Here is a 25,000-nt window from a genome sequence, read left to right on the forward strand (position 1 = left end):
TGTGCCACCCGCACAAGAACCAGTCCAGGGGCACTGGCAACGATCTTACTTGGCTTGCCGGGTCTTCTCACGCACAGCCCATTTCCAAAGGTCTCGGTCCGTAGTCATCGCCTCGGTGAGGCCCAATGTACGAAGGTCTTGCCTCACCACCTCAGCCCAGGTCTTCCTGGGCCTACCTCTTCCACGGGTTCCCTCAACTGTTAGGGTGTGGCACTTTTTCACGCAGCTATCCTCCTCCATTCTCACCACATGTCCATACCAGCGCAATCGTCTCTCTTGCACGCCACAACTGATGCTTCTAATGTTCAGCTTTTCTCTCAAGATACTTACACTCTGACGGGTATTCACATTGACATTACACATCCAACGGAGCATACTGGCTTCATTCCTTGCGAGCTTACGTATGTCCTCAGCAGTTACAGCCCATGTTTCACTGCCATGTAGCATGGTTGTTCGTACGCATGCGTCATACAGTCTGCCTTTTACTCTGAGTGAGAGTCCCTTTGTCGCCAGCAGGGGTAAGAGCTCTCTAAACTTTGCCCAGGCTATTCTTATTCTAGCAGCTACACTTTCAGCGCACCCACCCCCACTACTAACTTGGTCGCCCAGATAGCGGAAGCTATCGACTACCTCTAGTTTTTCACCCTGGAATGAGATAGAAGTTGTTTCCTGTTTGTTTGCAGTCTTTATTGCACCTGAACATCTGCCACAAACAAAAACTAACTTGCTAGTTAACCTGCCTTTGATGTTGCTGCACCTCTTATGTGTCCATAGCTTGCACCGGGTACATCTTATAGAGTTACTACCTACTCCTTTTCTACATACTGAGCAGGGCCATCTACCTGAAGGGGTTTGTGTTTTATCTACCTTCCTACTTATTAGGATTTTGGTTTTAGCTAGGTTGACTCTAAGGCCCTTCAATTCTAGACCTTGCTTCCACACCTGAAACTTCTCCTCTAGTTCTGATAGTGACTCCGCAATTAGGGCAAGGTCATCAGCATAGAGGAGCTCCCAGGGGCAACCTGTCTTGAACTCCTCTGTGATTGCCTGGAGGACTATGGTAAATAATAGGGGGCTGAGGACGGAACCTTGGTGGACCCCTACCTCTACCCGGAATTCATTGCTGTACTCATTTCCAACCCTCACCTTACTGGCCGCATCTCTGTACATGGCTCGCACAGCTCTCACTAGCCATTCTTCTATCCCAAGTTTCCTCATTGACCACCAGATAAGGGATCGGGGGACCCTGTCAAAGGCTTTCTCCATGTCAACGAAAGCCAGGTACAGAGGTTTATCCTTGGCTAGGTATTTCTCTTGCAACTGTCTCACTAGAAATAAGGCATCAGTAGTGCTTTTACCTGGCACGAACCCAAACTGCATCTCATCTAAATTGATTTGCTCCCTAATTAGTTGGGCTATGACCCTCTCTGTAACTTTCATAACCTGATCTAACAGCTTGATGCCTCTGTAATTATTTGTATCTAAAGCGTCCCCTTTACCTTTGTAGCAGTTGACTATGATGCTGCTACACCAGTCATAGGGTATGACTCCTTCGTGTATCACCTGGTTCGTAATACGGGTGACTAGGCTATAGCCAACACTGCCAGATATTTTGAGCATCTCTGCAGTGATTCCTGATGGGCCGGGGGCTTTCCCGGTCTTCATACTCTTAATTGCTTTATCTACCCTGGTACTATCAACTCGGATAGCTGGTCCCTCTATTGGGTCGACATAAGGCAGGCTCTCTTTCTCCCATTCATTCTCTTTATTAAGCAATCTATCGTAGTGGCATCTCCAGACCTCTTTCTTTGCATCCTCATTTAATGCAAGCGTACCATCATCCATGCGAACACATTTCTGTCCTACAACATCACTATTCTCTCTCCTACACTGTCTTGCAACCCGAAATACCTCGAGTCTTTGGTCCTCACGGCGCAGAACATTGGCAAATCTTTCCTTATCTGCTTCCCCTCTGGCTAAATAAACCTGTCGCCTAGCCTCCCTTCTGGCACATTGGTACAATTCCCTGCTACCACCGTTCTTCCAGTCCTTCCAAGCTTGTTTCTTTTGTCTAATAGCCCTGTCTACCTCCTTGTTCCACCACCACGTTACTCTGGGTTGGGAGGGGACCTTACACCACCCACAAATCTGGTCGGTGGCTTTCAACAGGTTGTCCCGCAGAAATCTCCAATTGTCTTCCACGTTGTATGATGCTATATCCCCTTCTATTTCGTTAAATGCTTCAAGTAACTTGTCTCTACGCATCATAAGTATGTATAAACATGAATGTATATTGAACATTGATTTGTAATCATTTATATATATATATATATATATATATGAATGTTTACATTTATATATGTATGCTTATGTAATATATTGATTTGTATCTCCAATGCTGCAGTTTAAAGAAGGCAGACCAAAACTAAATAATTTTTTCAGGAACTTCTCATTATCACCCTTCCCCCTCTTGTCTGCTACAAGACTGCCAGAAATTGGTCTTCATTGGTTGTAATTGTGCTTTATGGATGAAATCAATGTTTCTGTTTAGACAATATCTACACACCGTGTCTATCTATACATTATACTTCTACACAGTGTTCATATATTCAGCCAACATCTACACATGGTGTCTGTCTATCCTGTCAACATCTACACACTGTGACTGTCAATCTAGTCAAACATCCATACACTATGTTTGCATGTGTAGATAATAAGTATCTACTCACTCTCTCTGTGTACATGTAATAAACATCTATATGTCGTGCCTGTCCATATAATATACATCTACATGCTGTGTCTATGTATATATAATACATACACTCACACTGAGAGGACAGCCCCATACATAGTCACCCACTATACAAGAATTAGCCACCAAAACACCTTCAACTTAGACTTGAGTCTGTCAGGGAAATGGCACCTTTAATAATATGATCCTCTAGTAATGATAACTGACTGAGAGCTTTGACCATATGCTGTGCTTGAGAACACCCATCAAGCCAAATTGTAGTTGTGGCTAATGCCAGTTCACATAACTGGCACCCATGCTGGTGGCATGTAAAAAGCACCCTTTGAACATTGGACCTCACGGAAAACAGATGCTAAATGATGATGATGATGATGATGATGAAAATAAGCTATGATGATCATGACTGGAACATTTTCGATGATTATGAGTTTATGCAGATTGTAGTGATGTTCCAGGGCTTAGTGGTTAGGGCACTTGGCTCAATTGTAATGTCATGAGTTCAATTCCCGACAGTGCATGGTGTCCTTGGGCAAGACACTTTATTTCACGTTGCTCCAGTCTATTCAGCTGGCAAAAATGAGTTGTTCCTGTATTTCAAAGGGCCAGCTTTGTCCCATTCTGTGTCATGTCAAATCTCTCGAAGAACAATGTTAAGGATACACATGTCTGTGGAGTGCTCAGCCATTTGCACGTTAATTTCACAAGCTGGCTGTTCCGTTGATTGGATCAACTGGAACCCTTGTCATCATAAGCAATGGAGCGTTAATTATGTGGATTGCCATGGGTGAATGTGAGTGACTGTGGGGTGACTGAGCTTGGATGTAACTGGTGGGTGACTAAAGGTGGCTGTGTGAGACTGTGGGGTGACTGAGTGTGTGTGACTGAGGTTGGATGTGACTGTTGGGTGACAATGGGTGACTAAGAGTGGATGTGTGACTGTGGACTGACTAAGGATGGATGTGTGTGATTGTGGGTGGGTATGAATGATTGTGGGTAATTTGTAGACGACTGTGGTGGGCTGTGAGTAAGTGAGGGTAGTGGTGATGGTGGCGGGTTGGTATGTAGGGTGTTTGGGGGAATTCCGAGACGGTAAGTGGGGATAGGGAAAGGGATTAATTATAAGATAACAGGACAGCATTGTCATTGTTTTTAAAATAGTTGAGTGAGAGTATGTTTTATGGGAGATGTGGGATTGGGAATGAGGAAAAGCAAGGACACTGGGGAAGGGTTGAGAGGAAAATAATCAGCTATTGATGGCAACAAATACTGGATCAATGGCAGAATACCATTAACTACTCTGTCAGCACTAGTCTGCAACCATGACCGCCATTAGCTGCATGATGATGATGATGATGATGACAAGGACAATGACGATGATGATGATGATGATGATGATGATGACGACGATGACGATGATGCTGTTGACATTAGTAAGAGGATAATAGCAAAAATAACAAGTGAAACAATATTAGTGTTAAAGTGGATGGTGCGTTTGATGTCGATGTTACTGATGATGATGATGATGATGGTGGTGGTGGTGGTGGCAGTGGCGGTGGTGGCTGTAGTGGCAGTGGTGGTTGGTGGTTGGTGGTGGTGGTGGTGATGAAGATAATAACAAGGATTAATATTATCGATAAATTAGAATTAGATTGAATTAATTTCCAAATTAAAAAAAAAGCAACTTAAATTGAAAAGAAAAAAAACCCCATAAAAGTATATAAATTATTAATTTTTAATCTATTTTTTAAATTAATTTCGTTTTTGTTTATTTTCATTCTTGTTTTGTTGTTATTGTTTACAAATGAATTCCCTGAGATATAGTTCTGCATGCATGTATACACACACACATACATACATACATACATACACACATACATACATACATACATACATACATACATACATACATGTATATATATGAGTGAGTGGACAAATGAAAGAAGGGCACTCAGCAAATTTATTGAGTTACATGTATAGATTAAAACAGTTATATATAACTACATATATATATATATATATATATACATATGCTGATTATATATATGTATATAAATATATACACACACACACACACACACACACACACATATATGTGGTGGACTCATTGGTCAGAGTCAGCACAACCCACCATGAGTGAATGCTGTTGCAAGGGCAAGTAAGTACAACTACATCTACAAATATATGTATGAAAATGTAAATATACACCCAATATAAGTACACACATACACATAAGCAGCTGTGGGTCAAGAAAAGACTAAAATGGAATGCCTGGCATCTGGGTGTTGAGAGCAGAAACGTAAGCCTCAATATTCAAGGTAGATAGCCCAGCTGCTAACGCAGGTGGAAGCAAAACTCATTTAAAGATCTCCTGCGTAGACAGCTTAAAAGAGCTAAAGTAACAACGAGAGCACATTATGGAGATTATAAGTCCTGAAGTGACATCAGAAACAACTCATAAGTCAGTAAATAGGATTGATCCATCATTCATTATCAGGAATAGGCCATAAGACCCAAGAAATTCCAGCCAAAAATGGTAAAGATGAAAGTTGCCACAGCAACAACAACTATAAAACTAGAGTTAAATAACCAGGAAGTATCTCTTCATAGTGGTATTGCTCCATCCACTTACAAGGAGGGTGACCAAATGGAGTCTGTTGGAGGTAAGCTGATTACTTAAAAACAAAACAAAAAAACCCCCAAAACATGGAAAAGCCCCAAAGGAAAAATCAAACACAATGAGGAAAAATGTGAAGCAGGGTGCTGATGTACCTTTTGTGAGCAAGATGAGGATGAGGATGAGGATGAAGAGGAAGTACAACAAGCTTAATCAAGGAACATGGTGATTAACACAAATTTTAATTATCCAGTTTTAATTATTGTGTGTTCTATCACTCGTTTTCTGCTTAAATTTTTGAGTCATTCATTTATATATTTTGCATAATAACTTCTACCCTCTCCTTTTTGTCTTTGTGGGATTTGTCCAACCACATATACCTATTTAATGTTTCTTTGTAATTTTCTTTACTCTCTTGTACTCTTTTACTTGTTTCAGTCATTTGACTGTGGCCATGCTGGAGCACTGCCTTTAGTCAAGCAAATCGACCCCAGAACTTATTCTTTGTAAGCCTAGTACTTATTCTATTGGCTCTTTTGCCAAACTGCTAAGTTACGGGGACGAAAACACACCAGCATCGGTTGTCAAGTGATTTTCTTTTGGCGAGCTGGCAGAATCATTAGCACATTGGACAAAATGCTGAGCAGTAGTTTGTCTGTCTTTACATTCTGAGTTCAAATTCCACCAAGGTCAACTTTCCCTATCATTCTTTCAGGGTCGATAAAATAAATACCAGTTGAGCACTGGGGTCAATATAATTGACTTACCTCCTCCCCATAAATTTCTGGCCTGGTGCCAAAATTTGAAACCATTATTATTATGTTGGAACAAACTGTAGCAGACAGCAGCCATAATTTTGTATCTTATTGTCTTAAGTTCAGATTACATCATTATTAATTTTACAACTTGTGGTTGATACCAGTGATTTACTGAGGTCATAAGTAATTGATTATAAAGTCATTAGACTAAAGAAGCCATTATTAGAGATGTTGTTATGTTGTTGTTTACATTATTATTATTGTTATTTATGTTGATGCGGTTTATTTTGATATAGCAGTACAGTTCTCGATGTTGTTGTTGTTGTTGTTGTTAATGTTGTTGTTTATGTTGCTAATGTTGATGATGTCAATGTAAATTTAAACAGAACTAATATCCAAGCTGTTGAATTAGATACAAAGAAATAAAACTGAAAAGCAAAAAGGGTCATTGATGATGAAAAAGAGAAAGAGAGAGAGGAACAAAAAGAAAATTATAAAAAAATGGCATCCCCCTCCTTAAAATTCGTAAAGAAATCTGACTTCAAAAAGATGAGAAAACTGGTAATTATTGATAAAAAATATAGAAAAAAATTACAAAATGCAATGAAAAAATATGAAAAAAATTCAAGAGTGTTGACTATATTTTTATTTGCAGCATCAAAATTAGGATAACGGCAGGAATTCTAATGGAATTTCACCAAAAAATAACCTCGTTCATGCTGTGCTCTTTATACAATGTGAAAACTGGTTTGACCGAGGTTTAGAAATATGAAAAATAGTGAAGGTGGTTGCTGAGCATATAACATTTTTATGGCGGGGAGAGAAAACTAAATCGACGGATTTAATTGAGCTTTTGAAATTATTGGAGGAAAAAAAAAAAAAATGGAGAAATAAAAATATTAAAAAAAAAATCGCGTGTAATAACATGGATGTTTCTAGAAAGCTAGAATGTTTGGAGATAAAAATAAAGCAAGTGTGAATGTGTTTCTATGTGTGTGAGTAAAAATATGTAAATGTATGTCCGTATGTATAAATACATACATATATATATATATATATATATATATATATATATATATATGCATGCAAGTATAAATATGTGCATCTACATGTGTATCTATAAATATGTGCATATATATGTATGTATAAATATGTACATATATATGCATGTGAGTGTGTAAATACACACACACACACTCACACACACACACACAAACATATATACATACACACACACACACACACACACACACACATACACATATATATATATCTATATATGCATTTATGCATAACTATGTATGTATAAATATGTGCACATATATATATACACATATATGTATAAATATGTACATATATATGTATGTATGTATGTATAAATATGTAGATATGTGTGTGTGTATCTATAACTATCTATGTATGTATATAAATAAATAAATAAATAAGGATACACACACACACACACACACACACACACAAAAGACAGCAATCATGTTCTTGAGGCTGCTACAAGATATATAAATACAAAAGCAAGAAAGAAAAAAAAATGGTGTGGAAGATTCTAAAAGTAAAACACTTTGGAAATAAAGAAGAAATAAAAGAGAAACGGAAGATTGCAGATGGTATGAGTCTTCAGTTATGAGAATAAAAAGGAATTTAATTGAAATTTCAGAAATATGAAAAGCAATGAAAGAATCTATATTCTTTTTGGAGTAATAAATCAACAATTTCTAATAAATGATGGGAATGTCCCTCCATTGCTTCTAATATTATGGTAATGTCTGTCTGTTACTATATTTAATCTAAAACCAAATTCTTGGAGAAAATGTGTTCAGGAAAATTCATAAACTGATTTTAAGTTTAAAGTTGTCTGTTACAACTTAGGATTTATGACTTGTCGACATCACCCATTACATATATATACATACACACTCACATACACATATACATACATGCATACATATATTCAATGCATATATCAATATGTAATATAAAATTTATATATATATATATATATATATATATATATATATATATATATATATATATATATATATATATATATACATTATATAATATATATATATATATATATATATATATATATATATATATATATATATATATAGATATATATATATATACAAACACACACATATATCTACCAATCTATCTATCTATCTATCTATCTATCTATCTATCTATCTGTCTGTCTGTCTGTGTGTCTGTGTGTCTGTCTGTCTGTCTATCTATATATATATATATTCATTGATCCTATAAGAATTTATAAATTTTCAAGAGAACATGAAATAATTCTTTATTTAGAGCAGTGGATTCGGAGTACATAAAGCTACAAATAATGGTATGTAAATATTGGGTTGAGAAAGCTTTAAAGATATCCTTCAAATTTTCTATCCAAAAGGGATTTTCAACCCAATATTTCCATATCATTATTTATAGCCTTATGTAAAGCAAGGAGCTGGCAGAATTTTTAGTCTGCTGGGCAAAAAAGCTTAGAGGCGTTTAATTTGTCTTTACATTCTGAGTTCAAATTCTGCTGAGATTGACTTTGCCTTTCATCTTTTTGTGGTCGATAAAATAAGTACCAGTTGAGCACTGGTGTTGATGTAATCATCTTACATCCTCACCTGATCTTGCTGGCCTTGTGCCAGCTTTATGCACTATGCAATCTACTGTTCCAAAAAACATAATTTTCTTATATTTTGATAAAAATGAGGATGTTTATGCCCCTTAACAGGCAGAAATGTCTGATACAAGTTGACAGGAAGACACATGTAGTGCTTCAATTTTGTCAGTCATGTGAGACAGAGACCATTCTTGTAAGTTATTCAAATAGAAATTTATGAAACGGTGAAGAATGCTGAATGGCTGCTAACAGAATACATAATGACGGGAATCAATGATGGGAAAATGATGAATCACCAACATCTAATGTCAAAATAATGTTTACGCAAATATTTGGTTGAAGAAAATTTTGTCAGTTTTCTTACAGACATCAAAGGTTAGACACCTCCAGGCTGTGGTGGTTGTGGAATGGTTACAAGATTTAGTTGTTAATTGATGAGGAATGGTTTTAATTGAGTTTCTGAAAATTTCAAAAGAATGGATGCTAATATTATGGAGCATTGTAGAAGCTTCGAGATTTGGGAATATCACAAGGATTGAGGAATGTTGTAGAATATGGTAGAAGCTAACAGCTTTGGGAATATAACAACGAATATTGGAATATTGATAAAATAAATACGGAGAGAATTTTGTTGGTTGTTTTTTTTTTCATATTTCTAATGATTTACATAAATTCTTTGATCGTTTAAAGTCTCACTGGCACTACACCATTACAGAGCAATATTACACATCATCACCACCATCACCACAACAGCAACAGCAGTAGCAGCAACAACAGCAGCACCATCGCCATCACCGCTATCATCACTGCCACTATCACCGCCACAACTACAGCAACGCAGTTCTTATGTCAAAATAAGAAACTTAAATTCCTGCTAATAGAATAACCTAGAAAATATTAAAGAGAGATTGTTATTGCTAATGGAGTTGTCTATCTTAGCAGTCTGTACACAGTGGTTCACAACAATTTATTTTTTAACTTATGGACCCTGTTGATTACTATTTAATTCTGGTGGATCCCCACAGCCATTTGATGTTTAAAAGCTAATTTTATAGACATGTCTTTCAAAATGCCTATTTTGTTTATCACACATTCCCTTGTGTAGGCTGAACTACATAAAATATCAGAGAAAGGAACTGTTTCTTGCAATAAATACATTGAAAGCAAAATGTTTTTCATGGATCCATAAAATGCTGCTGTGAATCCAAAGAACTATTTTGCTTGCGTGGACCCCCAAGGGATAATATGAACCATGGTTGAGAACCACTGGTCTATATAGTAACTAATGTAGTTGTCTGTCTAGGCAGCATGTACACTGTGTGTCAATATAGTGGCTAATGGAATTGTCTATCTAGGCAGTCTATATATATACTGTGTCTACATAGTGGAGTTGTCTATTTTGGCACTTTATATACAGTCTACATAGTGGCTAATGGTCAATCAGGAAGGGCATCCAGCCCCTTTAGAAACTATTTCAGTGCAGACACTGGAGAATAGCTCAGTCCTGGTGGACCATCCAACCAATGCCAGCTTGGAGAATAGATGTTAAATGGTACATACATACATACATACATACATACATACATATATATATATATATATATATATATATATATATCACAGTATCCAGACTATCAGATGCTGTTGTAAACTGCTGGTCACAATGCACTTCCAATTTTGTCACGATTGCATCATTCCTTTCCATCTTGACCCAATTTGCTTGACTAAATTATCTTCCCATTGTCAGGGAGGCCTTTTCTGGTCACAACTGCACAAGTTCACCTATTGTCTGTGAACCTTGCAACATGTCTGGCCCTGCGAAACTTCTGCTTTCAGTACTTAGCAATTACATCATTCATTCCTCTCTATTCTCAAATTATCTCATTTTGAATGTGCTCTTTAAATGTTTTAAGAAGGCATAACTTAATCATGTGTTCATTCTCTACAAACACTTGACAGAAAACATTCAGAGCATTGAGTGTTTGGACTTGTTCAGTCACCTGTGTTAGCTTTAACTTATGATGCCAAACATTGTGTCACTTGATACTAACACACGGACATAGCAGGGAACCTACAAAAATTTTAAAGACCAGTCATGTGTCCATCCCCTACCAATCAAATCCAATCAATAGTATGCCGGGTGAAATGCTTAGTGGTATTTCGTCTGCCACTACATTCTGAGTTCAAATTCCGCCGAGGTCGACTTTACCTTTCATCCTTTTGGGGTCGATAAATTAAGTGCCAGTTATGCACTGGGGTCGATGTAATCGACTTAATCCCTTTGTCTGTCCTTGTTTGTCCCCTCTATGTTTAGCCCCTTGTGGGCAATAAAGAAATAAGGAAATATAGGATAAAGATCCTTTCTGAGTCATATAGATTCCTGGGGCTGGCTTCCTGGTTTCTGTGGCACATATATTGCCCCCTGGACAGGTCACCAGCCTGTTGCAAGGTTACTCATTTTGCTAGATGAATGGACTGGAGTCACAATGCATCACCCAGTTCAGGAATTGAAACCGCAATTAAACGATCATGAATCCGACACCCTAACCACTGAGCCACATGCCTCCACGGTCAATGGAGGATAAAGATGTGAGAGGCTGATTGGTTGTGAGATGACAAAAGAAGAAAGAACAACAGTAGAATTGTGTCATAAGTTGATTGATGGTACATGATAAGAGGTACAGGGTGAGATCATAGGAAGTGTGCGCATGTATGTGTGTGTGTGCATGTGTGTGTGTGTGTGTGTGCGTGCGTGTGTGCGTGTGTCTGTGTGCATGTGTGTGTGCATGTGTGAGTGTGTTTGTGTGTGTGTATGGGGTGGTAATAAATTAATTACTAGTCAAGGATTAATTAATGTACTACTGAAAGAAAACCTAATTAATTTATTACTTGTAGAGATGTAAGATTTACTGCAATCAAGTAATTAGTTTTTAAGTGCTGATTTGCATTTAATTGTAAACAAAGGCTCAGTATTTGGTAATAGAGTTGTATTAATTATTTGGTAATAGAGTTGTATTAATTATTATTTTCTTTTTCCTTTTGGCACAAAGCAATTTTTAAGGGATTTTAGTTGATTACATTTTGGCACAAGGCCAGCAAGTTTTAAGGGATTGCAGTGGAGTACAATTTTTAGTCAATTACATTGATACCAGGTAAAGGCTAAAGACCCCCTTTGGTCACCAATGACTGTGGGATTGCACTTAGAAAGTTCTCCTCCAAGGCACAAGTCTGGGCAGGGTTGTTTATGGAAGACCAGAAGTCACCCATGCATACTGGCCTCCTCTCTCCACACCACTGATGTTATCCAAGGGAAAGGCAAAGGCCAATACAGCTTGGCACCAGTGATGTCACAACTCATTTCTACAGCTGAATCAAGTGGAGTTTCTACCTATGCCTTTTCTACAGATCAAGCAGGGCTATCTACCTGAAGGTGTTTGTGATTTTTCTACCTTCCTACTTATTAGGACTTTGGTTTTAGCTAAGTTGATTCTAAGGCCCTTCGATTCTAGTCCTTGCTTCCACACCTGAAACTTCTCTTCTAGTTCTGATAGTGACTCAGCAATTAGTGCAAGGTTGTCAGCATAGAGGAGCTCCCAGGGGCATCCTGTCTTGAATTCCTCTGTTATAGCCTGGAGGACTATGATAAATAGGAGGGGGCTGAGGACAGAACCTTGGTGGACCCCTACCTCTACCCGGAGTTCTTCACTGTACTCATTGCCAGCCCTCATCTTACTGACAGCGTCTCTGTACATGGCTTGCACAGCTCTCACTAACCATTCTTCTATCCCTAGTTTCCTCATTGACCACCAGATGAGGGATCAGGGGACCCTGTCAAAGGCTTTCTCCATATATACATAAATGCACACACACACACACACACACACACACACAGACACACACACACACACACACACACACACACACACACACACACACATATATATACATATATACATATATACAAATATATATATATATATATATATATATATATATATATATATATATATATATATATAGTTTTAGGGAAAATAACCAATTTAATTTTAATTTTTTATAAATTGATTTTAATTGAGTTTTTTACCTGTAATTTTGGATTTTGTCCCTAATATTATTATATATATATATATATATATATATATATATACATATATATATATATATATATATATATATATATATATATATATATATAAATTATATCACAAAAATAAAAACGGAGAAAATTACACCTTTCATTAATGATTACGCCATGCATTACCAATGACCATTTCTGTTGGGCCAACATATTTAGATACAGAACAAAAAGCATAAAATATCAGTCAAATTAATATATCCAAAAATATATAACACAACGTTATCAAGGCAATCACAAATATATATTATGCACACACACACATACATGTGTATATACACACACACTCATGTATGGATAGTGGACAATACTGTTTTGAGTCATAAGAAGTAGACTCAGTTTTCTCAGCATATAAATGACCAAGATCACAACATTCCCTTGGGTGTTGTGCCAGTCCGTCACAATGTGACTCATTTACAGCTGAGTGGACTGGGATAATGTGAATTAAAGTGTTTTGCTAAAGAGGCACCGAGTGCAAAAGTTGAAATCACAATCACATCACACCCACTAGGCTACAGGGTGAGTGTATGAGTGTGTGTGTGTAAAAGAATGATCTGTTTCCTTAAGGTATATATATATATATACATATATATATATATATATATATATATATATATATATACTCTTCTACTCTTTTTCTTGTTTCAATCATTTGACTGTGGCCATGCTGGAGCACCACCTTTAGTCGAACAAATTGATCCCAGGACTGATTCTTTGTAAGCCCAGCACTTATTCTTTGAGTCTCTTTTGTCGAACTGCTAGGTTACAGGGACATAAACACACCAACATCGGTTGTGAAGTGATGGTGGGGGGACAAACACAGACACACACACACACACACACACACACACACACATATATGATGGGCTTCTTTCATTTTCTGTCTACCAAATGCATTCACAAGGCTTTGATTGGCCCGAGTCTATAGTAGAAGACACTTGCCCAAAGTGCCATGCAGTGGAACTGAAACCAGAACCATGTGGTTTGGAAGCAGGCTTCCTACCACACTGCCATTTTGTAAGCTGAAAGCTTATAAGCAATCACTATGTAATGACTAAAGAAAATAGTCTAATATTGGGGTATATAAGCTCTCGATGTTCGAGGTCCATACATACGTAAACCCTATGTTTTTCTGTCGAGGTCTTATATGTCCCAATATTAGACTATTCTCTTTAATCATTATATGGTGATCACTTATAAGCCTTAAGCTTATAAAATACTATTATTATTATTTACAGAAATGTAAAAATTGTTTACCAAAAACCATTACAATATTTATATATATGTACATAGGGCGGCGAGCTGGTAGAATCGTTAGCATGCTGGGCAAAATGCTTAGCAGTATTTCATCTGCCATTACGTTCTGAGTTCAAATTCCGCCAAGGTTGACTTTGCCTTTCATCCTTTTGGGGTCGATAAATTAAGTGCCAGTTATGCACTGGGGTCGATGTAATCGACTTAATCCCTTTGTCTGTCCTTGTTTGTCCCCTCTATGTTTAGCCTCCTGTGGGCAATAAATAAATAAATACACACACCCACATATATATATATATATATATAGGCACAACCCCTTGAAGGGGTTTTTTAGTTGACCAGATCGACTGCAGGACTTGTTTTAAAAAATTTTTCAAGCCTAGTACATATTCTATCAGTCTCCTTTGCCAAACCACTAAGTTATGGGTACGTAAACATGCCAACACTGGTTGCCAAGTGATGGTGGAAGAACAAACACAGACACAAAGACACACACACACATACACAGATCTGAAACCACTTCTGGCTCTGTTGTACAAATGTTTTGTTTCCATAAGTTTTGAATTCAAATCTTCCACCAAACCTAAGTCACTATTTATCTTCCTAACACTAACTTAATGATAACTAAGTTATTTTACTAAATTCTTTCTTATATTTAAAATTAATTGAAAGAAATACAGAGCATCTCCAAATAAATGCAACAACGAAAGGGTTAATGCATCAAAATAGAAGACCATTTATAAATTGTGGAATGTCTGTGGGTTCTGCTATGAAAGATTATTTCATTACAAAACCATTTAAATCAGTGTTTCTCGACCACTTTTTACCTATGGATCCCTTTGATTTCTATTTTATTCATGTGGATCCCCATAATCATTCACTGTTTAAAAAATCATCCCAGCATAACTGCAGTCTAATGACCGACACAAGTAAAAGATATTTTTTATAATTAAATATTGCTTTCCAATTTTTGAATAAGGCCAAAAATTTTGGGGGATGGGGCTAAGTTAGTTACACCAGCCCCAGAACTCAATTGGTACTTATTTTATCAACCTGAAAGGATAAAAGGCAAAGTTGACCTTGGTGGAATTTGAACTTAGAATGTAAAAACAGACAAAATACCACTGAGCATATTGTCCAGTGTGCTAACAGCTCTACCAGTTCTCCACCTTGTTTTTTGTTATTGAATACTATAAAGCACTATATTTAAACAAATTGTTAAAACATTTTGCTTATTTTATAAATATAACCAATTTATTGCACATGAATTTTAACAACAAAATCTTGTATGAACTCCCAAGGGACACATGGATCACAGCTGAGGACCACTAGTTTAAATGATTCCATGGAAAGATAAACCCCAAAGATGCTCTTACAAGATTGAAATTCAGCAGGATATCAAGCTGATACCCTAAAACATCTGCTCATTTATTGTCATACAAGGGAGAGGAAAGATATCAACAACAACAACAACAATAACAGACTAATGAAGAAGCCTGTATGCAGTCGATTGGCCTGCTAGAAATAGCAGCCAAATCCCATGTCTGTAAAAGTAAAGATATATCGTATAATGTAATTCCAGATACACTACGTCCCTGTAGAATATGAAGCGGTCATGATTGAAAAGCTTTGGTCACATGTCAGGGCTAACCAAGGGATAAACAACAAAAATGACAACAATAACAACAACAACAACACTAAGTAAGAAGAATCGTCAAGAGAATATGGTAAAAGATAGTTGGAGGGATAAGTAAAAGGAAGAAAATAAACCCTTCAAAAACTGGTGCAGATGTGGCTGTGTGGTAAGAATTTTGCTTCCCACTGATATGGTTCTGGGTTCAGTCCCACTGCATGGTATCTAGGGCAAATATCGCCAACTATAGCCCTGAGCTGACCAAAGCTTTGTGAGTGGATTTAGTAGATGGAAACTGAAAGAAACCCATTGTACACACACACACACACACACACATACACATATATATGTGTGTATGTGTGTGTATGTGTGTGTGTGTGTGCCTTGTGTCTTTGTGTATGTGCTTGTACCTCACCACTGCGTGACAACCTGTGTTGGTTTGTTTACATCCCCATTACTTATCGGTTTGGCAAAACAGACCGCTAAATAAGTATCAGACTTGAAAAAAAAGTGTAAGTAAATGATGTTATAGGTGTTACAGAAATGTTGGTGAGAGAGAGAAAGAGAGAGAGAGAGTGTGTGTGTGTGTGTTGGTGAGAGAGACAGAGAGAGAGGGAAGATAATTAACCAAACTTACGTCACCAGCAAAAACATCTTTGATGTGAATAAAGTTTCTGTAGCCATCTTTGGAATCTATCATGGCGCCAACATTGAGCCAATATTTAACATTCTCAATGTAGCAGACACAAGTGTTGGTCTGGGGACAGCATTATTTTCTAACACAATGTGATGAGAAGAGATGACAACATTAGCAAGTTTGTATGTGTTCTTTTTTTTTTTTTTTTTCTTCACAAAAACTTCCTTTTTATGAAAACTTCCTTTTTATGAAAACTTCCTTGTAAAGAATGATGAATTAATATAAGAAACATATGCTTTAGCAACTGGAATATCCAAACTTATATATGTTTGCACATCTTTTTATATACACATACATATATATGTATGTGTGTGCGTGTGTATGTATATATATATATATATATATATATATATATATATATACATGTGTGTGTGTGTGTGTGTGTGTGTGTGTGTGTGTGTGTGTGTGTGTGTATGTATATGTGTGATTGTGTGATTATATATTTTTTTTTTGTATAAGACTATTAGTTTGACATCAGAGCCACAAAGATCCCTTACTGCTCCCTAACAGCTGCTCTTATACAATGTGGGTCTTTGAAAGTTTCACAGGGGACACAAGTACAGAGGGATCATTTGTTTGTCTGAAGAAAACCCTTAATAAATAACAGGGTTTGTGAGCTTTTATCTTAAGGTCCTTGTAATGCTGATATAAAAGCTTGTTGAAGGGGTAGATAGTTGACCCCTATTTTTTCAAAATCCAAAGAAATACTTTTCCAAATGCTTTCTCTGAGGTAATGTTTGTTGCTTTCTCCAGCATATGTCGAGAAATTTTTTTAACAGTGCCACATCGAATACATGAAGAGCAGAGGAACATAACCTTGAAAGTATTGCCAATAATGGTTATTCTCTTAACCACAGATAAATATTGATTAAGAGGATTAATTAGATAATATTTAGCATTCAATAATTGTTAGGGATAGGGTGAGAATTGTTGAAATACCAGAACAACAAAGAGAAGATAAGAAGACAAAAGAAGAAAACTTCTCCTTTCAGAAACGTAGCTGTGATTTAAACTCAGCGTTCCTAAAACAAGGGAGCACAGATAGGTCTCAGTTGGTAGAGGGAGTAAACCCTTGTAAAATATTTGTTTCCATGCTTAGTGTATATATCCATATAGGCAAAACTTAGATCCACAACAGCAAAGCCAGAAAGAGAGAAGTTCTTGGAAAGGGCGTCTCCCCTATTGTGACGTATACACCCATTAAATGTAGTGGGAATTAAATCAATCGCTCAGATCAATTGATGCAGTTTCAGTCAAAGATTACAATATCAAGCAGTCAGGTGAGAGAAAACCTTCCCAAAGACACAGGTAGTAACAACAGCAGCAGCAGCAGCAGCAGCTTCCAATTGTGTCTGTAAACAGCAACAATGCAGCTTGTTTGCATGTTCTACATGGAACTGTATGGCAGTGCATGGCAATGCATAGCAGTGCATTATTGTGGTGCCATTTTCAGAGTAAGAGAAGGAAGAATCTGACTCCAAATACATGCAAATGGACTGGTGAACAGATATAGAGATGAACATGAACACGTGAACAGATGAATGGGTGAACAGCTGAATGGGCGAACAGATTAAAGAAATGAACAAGTAAGCAGACAAAGAGGTAAGTCAATGAACGAGTGGGTGGATGAACAACTGAATGGGTGAACAGATGATCAGGTGAACAGATTAAGTGGTGAACAAGTGAACATATGAACAATAAACAAGTAAGCCAATGGTCTGGTGGAGACAGAATCACACATTATCATTGTAAAAGTTGTTCCATAAGAAAACCAAATTCTTCAATAACAACAAAGATAACATTAACAACATCATTAGAGAAACAACAACAACAACAACAGCTAATTGAGAAGATACTACATAATAATTAGTGAGTCTTGCTTTAAACACTTGTTTATTTCGTAATGGGAGGGAGGTAGAGACAGACATAAAATTGTTGTTAATAGTTTTCTTGCTGTGGTGGCTATTGTTGTTGTTGCCACAGTTATTACCATTGTTGTTGTTGCAGTTGTTGTTACCATTATTCATATTGTTGTTATTGTTGTTGCTGTTACAAGTGCTTCTGTAACTTGTAGTTATTATTATTACTGTTACTGTTGTTTTACTATTTTTGCTGCTGAGCGTTTTTGGTCTTTTTGTCGCCTTTCAGTTCACTTGCTATATGCATTTCTGTTTCCAATTTGTCCCACTTGGGGGCAAAATCCTTCTTAGAATTATAATAACCTTCATGTAAAGATGTGTGCAGTGACACTGTTTACTTTAACAATCCCAATAAGTAGCTCCTTTATCAAACCTTTAGTTTTTGATTTTCAAGGGTAATTGTGGCTGTTTATCTCTCTATCTCCCTGTCAGTCATTCTGCCAATTTTATCTCTCTCTCTCTATTTATATGTGTGTGTATGAGTGTGTGTGTATGTGTGTGTGTATATATATATATATATATATATATATATATTATATATATATATTCTTTTATTCTTTTACTTGTTTCTGTCATTTGACTGTGGCCATGCTGGAGCACCACCTTTAGTCGAACAAATTGACTCCAGAACTTATTCTTTGGAAGTCTAGTACTTATTCTATCAGTCCCTTTTGCCGAACCGATAAGTTATGGGGATGTAAACATACCAACATTGGTTGTCAAGTGATGGTAGGGTGGGGGGACAAACACACACACACACACTTTTATTAAAGCTACAAAACTTTTGCAAACTCTTACTCTGAATTTCACGTTCCCATTTGTAGGAGAATGGAACCATCTGACAAACACGAATACAAACCTCTGAGTAAGAGTTTTGTAAAAAAATTTGCAGCTTTAATGAAAGCATATCACTCTACCTTAGGTATTGAGTATTATCTTTTTTCCCACTTTATTTTGCATTTATGTCCTTACTTGAGGTGTGTATATATACATGTGTGTGTGTGTGTGTGTTTATATATATATATAATTTATGCTTATATGTGTGTGTATTGTGGGTGTGTGTTTGTCCCAGTCAAATCAATAGCTCTTACTCTATTAATGGAAAAAGCTCCTCCACAATTAGTAAATATTTTATTGTTTTTCTACAAGTCATTAACAATACGAAACAATGCAGTTTATATACAGTTGATACACTCTCACATACATATGCACACATATATATATGTATACATACATATATGTGCCCTAGCATGGCCACAGCACATGAGCTGAAACTAGATAAAATGAAAAAAAAATAATACATATATGCATACATACATTCATATATGCATGTATACATACACACACACACACACACACACACACACACACACACACACACACACACACACACACACACACACACATATATATATATAAATATATATATATATGTATATATGCATGGGTGTGTGTGTGTGTATGTTTGTATGTATGTATATACACTATTTTATTCTTTCACAAGAATAATATTGGTGGTGACTTCAAAGTTTTGCCTTTTGTCAATACTCTTCTCATTAAAGAATCATAAATTTGTATTCTACCAAAAGTATTAAGAAGTCCTTCAGTTTAATGTAAAATTGCTTATCGTTATATGTATATCGTTTAGGATGACGAGCTGGCAGAATCATTAGCATGCTGGACAAGATGCTTAGTGACATTTCATATTTCTGATTCCAATTTTCACCAAGGTGGTACTTAATTTATCAACCCTGAAAGGATGAAAGGCAAAGTCGACCTTGGCAGAATTTGAACTCAGAATGTAAAGACAGATGAAATACTGCTAAGCATTTCGTCCGGTATGCTAACATTTCTTCCAGCTTGCCGCCTTACTAAGTAGTGATTTCATTTGTGCCATAAACCATTTACCATTTCTGTGGTGCCCCCCTCCTTTCCTTGTTGCCCTAAGCATGTGCTTCTTTTGCTTAATGGTTAATCCAGCACTGTTGCATCCCATGATTCTCATTGCAAGACAAAATAACCACTTGACCGTAAGGATGGCCACAAGTGTAGTTGAGACTTCATTTAATCCCCATCCATTGAAATCAGTGACCTGTTGTTAGGAAACAATACTTATGGTTCGACATGTGTTTACTAAACTCTTCAATTGTGTTCTTAAACAAACACAGTTATATGATGACCTGCACATTAATTGCTTTCATGTATACATGTGTGCATATGCATATACACGCACATGCACACACACATTTACCAATACACACACACACACACATTTACCAATACACCTCTGCAAACAAACTTGCAAAACTCATTGTTTGAAATGGAGTAGTGTGTCATGAGTCTTTTATCAATAACCATATGTGTGTGTGTGTATGTATGAATATGAATATAAATATATGTTTATATATGAGTATGTATGCATGTACACACACACATGCTCATGCACACATTATATATATATATATGCGTGTGTGTATACATATCTATATGTATACACATATATATTTACTTTATCTTCACTGACACACATAGCATAACCATCATCATTAAATGTTTATGTATACGATATGTATGTATATTATATATGTAAATATATACATATGTGTGTGTGTATGTGTGTGTGTGTGTGAGGATACATGGCTTTGTGGTTAGGGTGTTACATTCATGATTGCTAGATCGTGATTTCAATTCCTAGACCAGGTGGTGTGTTGTGTTCTTAAGCAAAACACTTCATTTACCATCTCATATTGCTTTGCGATAACTTTGATAGCTGATGTGTGGTACACCATGCACCTGTTCAGAAAACATCAATTCAATGGAGCACTGTAACAAATCATTTGTGCAGATCGTTTGACAAAAGGTGAACGCTTGCATGTTGTCTTTGATGGCAGAGTCCATCATATATATATATATATATATATATATATATATATATATATATATATATATACTTTATTTAAAAGCAGCAGAAATATCACAAAAGCTGTTACTCAAAGTTTCATGTTCCCGTTCATCGGACAGTTTTAACAAAACTGTCTGACAAACGGGAACGTGAAACTCTGAGTAACAGCTTTTGTTATATTTCTGCTGCTTTTAAATAAAGTATATTACTCTATCTCTGGTATTTGAGTACTCTTTTTCCCACCTTGTTTCACATTTATGTGCTTACTCCGGTATAATATATATATATATATATATATATATATATATATATATATATATATATATATATATATATATATATATAATTATATATATATATAATTATAACTAAGGGTATAGAAAATTTTTCTAGCCTAGATGCTGAAAATAGATGCTAAATCATCTCACCACTTGAAAAATCACAAAATTACACACATGTTGAAATTGTCTGGCCACTCATACAATTAAAAAAAAAATTATCCTTTATTATCATTATTATATGTGTGTGTGTGTGTGTGTGTGTGTGTGAGGGGGAACATGGCTTAGTGGTTAGGACATTCAGCTCACGATCATAAGGTCATGGGTTCAATTCCCTGTGATGCGTTGTGTGCTTGAGCAAGACACTTTATTTCATGCTGAATCTCCTTGAGAACTACATTAAGAGTACAAGTGTCTGTGGAGTGCTCAGCCACTTGCATGTTAATTTCATGAGCAGGTTATTCTGTTGATCATCATATCATCGTCGTAACTGACAGAGTGCCCCTTTGTATATATATATATATATATATATATATATATATATATATATATATAAAAGAAGTTAGGACCAAAATCCTTCAAAGGGATGTTAAACATCCAAGACCGCCGTTGGTTCAATCCAAGCAAAAAATATATAAAAACTATATATATTCAATATTGGTATAATCAAATAAATAAAGTATAAGGGAAACAAAAAAATTAAGCGTAGGCGATCCTCTAATGCACACACACACACACACACATACACACACACACACACACACACACACACACACACACACACACACACACACATATATATATATATATATAAATACAGAGTTGGCCAAAAGTCACCTGACAGTAAATCAAAATTCCATAAACACTATCTGTAATTTTGTATTGACTCGAATGGAAAAATGTGTTGCTCAAGAAGGACTTCAGTTTGAACAATTTTCATGATGTTTCATATTTAGATGCTTTTATTAAATTCATTGAGTTGTTAAACATAAATAAATCCTGGAATTAAATGGTTTTATATATATATAAGTGCGTGTGTGTGTGTGTGTGTATGTGTGTACGTATGTGTGTATATATGTGTGTGTGTATATATGTGTGTGTGTATATATATATATATATGTGTGTGTGTGCATAAACATATATAAGTATGTATGTATGTATGCATGTATGTATGTATGTATGTATGTATCTATCTATCTATCTATAATTAGGAATTAAAGTAAAAATGATTTGTTTAAGTGGTCAAACATGTTTCAAAGAAGATAGACAAACAAATTGCTGTTGAAGTTTTTGATAATGATGCTGATGATGATGGGTGTGATGATGTCGAAGAAGGTGATGAAGTCAGTGATGATGATGATGATGATGATGGTAATGATAGTTGGCTGTGATGATGATGACAATGATGGTGATGATCATGGTCATGATGCAGATGATGGTAAATAGAAAGCTTAATGTGGTGTTAATTATATCGATGAGTAATGTGATGGTGCTGGTGATGGCGGTGGCAATGATGATGCCGATATGATGGTGATATGATGACACAAGTCCATTATCCTGTGTCCCGTAGCTGTGGTGTAGAGGTCTCAGCAAATATAACTGATATATATAATACATCATCATCATCATCGTTTTATGTCTGCCTGACATATGATATGTATGCATATATATATATATATATATATATACATATATATATATGTAAATGCATGTGTATATATGTATATGTTATGTTTATATATATATATATATATATATATATATATGTATGTATGTATGTGTATGTGTATATATACACACACACACATATATATGCATATATATATACATATACATATACATATATATTTATATATATATATGTATGTATACATACACACACACTCATACATGGCCGTGCATGTATTAATGTATATTATATTGTGTGATATGTATGGATGGTGATGAGATTTGCATGAAAAAAGAGGTTGGAGATAAAACAGGATGGGCCTGCAAGAGAGGAAATCCCAGATGGACAAACTGGCAAAGACGGATATCATAAAAGTGAGCCTCACAAAAGAAACGATGTTTGGCATCATGCAGTGTCAAAGATGTGTTATTATGGTAGAGGTGGGTAGTGGCACCAGCTGGAATGCTCTCAGCCTCAGCAAAAAGGGCCAATAGAATAAGTACCAAGCTTTTAAAAAAATCAGTACTTGGGGTTGATTTGTTCAACTATAATTCTTCCAGGCGGTGCCCCAGCATGGCCACAGTCTAATGACTGAAACAAGTAAAGAACAGGAGATAAAAGATAAAGGCAACAAATTTTAAATAACATAAGACATATTAGGTATGGATTGTGTCTGCCAAAGGAGGAGGCATAATGATACAATGTGACCCTACCTCACAAAACTGCTGACATAGCGTAAACAATATTTCATAAGTTTGTGCTAACAGACTGTGATAATTTGGCTTGTTTTCAATATTTTATTATTAGAAAACAATTATTGTGCTAAGTGGACTTACGCTTATCCAGCTTCCTAGCCAACAACTCACGATATTCCATCCATAATAAAAATAAAACGAAGTGCATCTTCTACACTAACAGATGTGCTATTTCCCGTGTCTTAAGCGATTATTATACCTGTGCATCTTCCACATACAAACATTGCTTTCTCTGTTAACCTTCATGTGATTCCACTGCACCTCTTGCTTGTCTGTAACTTGCACTAGGTACACTATGAAATTCCCACCTATACTTTTCCTACATATCATTAGTAAGGCCCCTTACCTGATGGGAGTAGAGTTCTGTTTTCTTGCTTATTTGGACTTTGGTTTTTGCTATGTTAACTTTAAGGTCCTTTGGCTGCAGGGTTTGCTTCTACTTCTGGAATTTCTTTGCTTATTCTATTACAGATTGTGCTTTGAGAATGAGATCATCACCATTTAGTAGTTCCCAAGGGAAGTTGGTCAGGGTTGGGTTGGACAGGGGTGGGGTTGGGGGTGATGAATGGGACTGGAATATCGGTTAGTCCAGTATTGTTCCTTGTTATGTGAGTGGCATGGTGCAGTGAGTGAGAGTGGAGATGGATACTAGGTGAGAAACTGCAATCATTTTAGTTTCAACACACAGTCTCAGAGCAAATCACTTACATGTCAAATACACCTCCATACTTTCAAAACCTATGAAACCTTTATCTTTGTTTGATAGATTATATTTTCATTGATTAAATTCATCAAGTAAGTAAATGCGTCCATTTTTGTATGTTGTTCTCCTGTCACCAAGACCTGAATGTTTTCGTAGTTCCATATTGTATTTACTCAGAGCAATATCTTGACTTCTGGTAACATCAGATAATTCTTCTTCAGAATCATTTAACTAATCAATGTAACAACTCATGACATCAGATAATTCATCTTTAAAACCAGTTG

General features: G+C 36.1%; 1 protein-coding gene across 8 annotated transcripts in view; it reads right to left on the reverse strand.

The window, feature by feature from the left end:
• The window catches only part of LOC106869839 (sodium channel protein 1 brain), a 313,255-nt gene that overhangs the window by 175,777 nt on the left and 112,478 nt on the right, over window positions 1-25,000 (reverse strand). For 4 of the 8 annotated variants that reach the window (XM_089337955.1, XM_089337954.1, XM_089337952.1 and 1 more), the window contains exon 1: window positions 16,431-16,561. The exons of the other annotated variants lie outside the window; for them this stretch is intronic. In XM_089337955.1, the coding sequence (XP_089194081.1) occupies window positions 16,431-16,493 (63 nt within the window). In that variant the 5' untranslated portion in view covers window positions 16,494-16,561. Of the gene's footprint in view, window positions 1-16,430; window positions 16,562-25,000 lie in introns of those variants that run through there. 8 annotated transcript variants of the gene reach the window in all.

The sequence above is a fragment of the Octopus bimaculoides genome, chromosome 20 (assembly GCF_046866305.1).
Source record: "Octopus bimaculoides isolate indiv1 chromosome 20, ASM4686630v1, whole genome shotgun sequence".
Classification (NCBI taxonomy): Eukaryota; Metazoa; Mollusca; class Cephalopoda; order Octopoda; family Octopodidae; genus Octopus; species Octopus bimaculoides.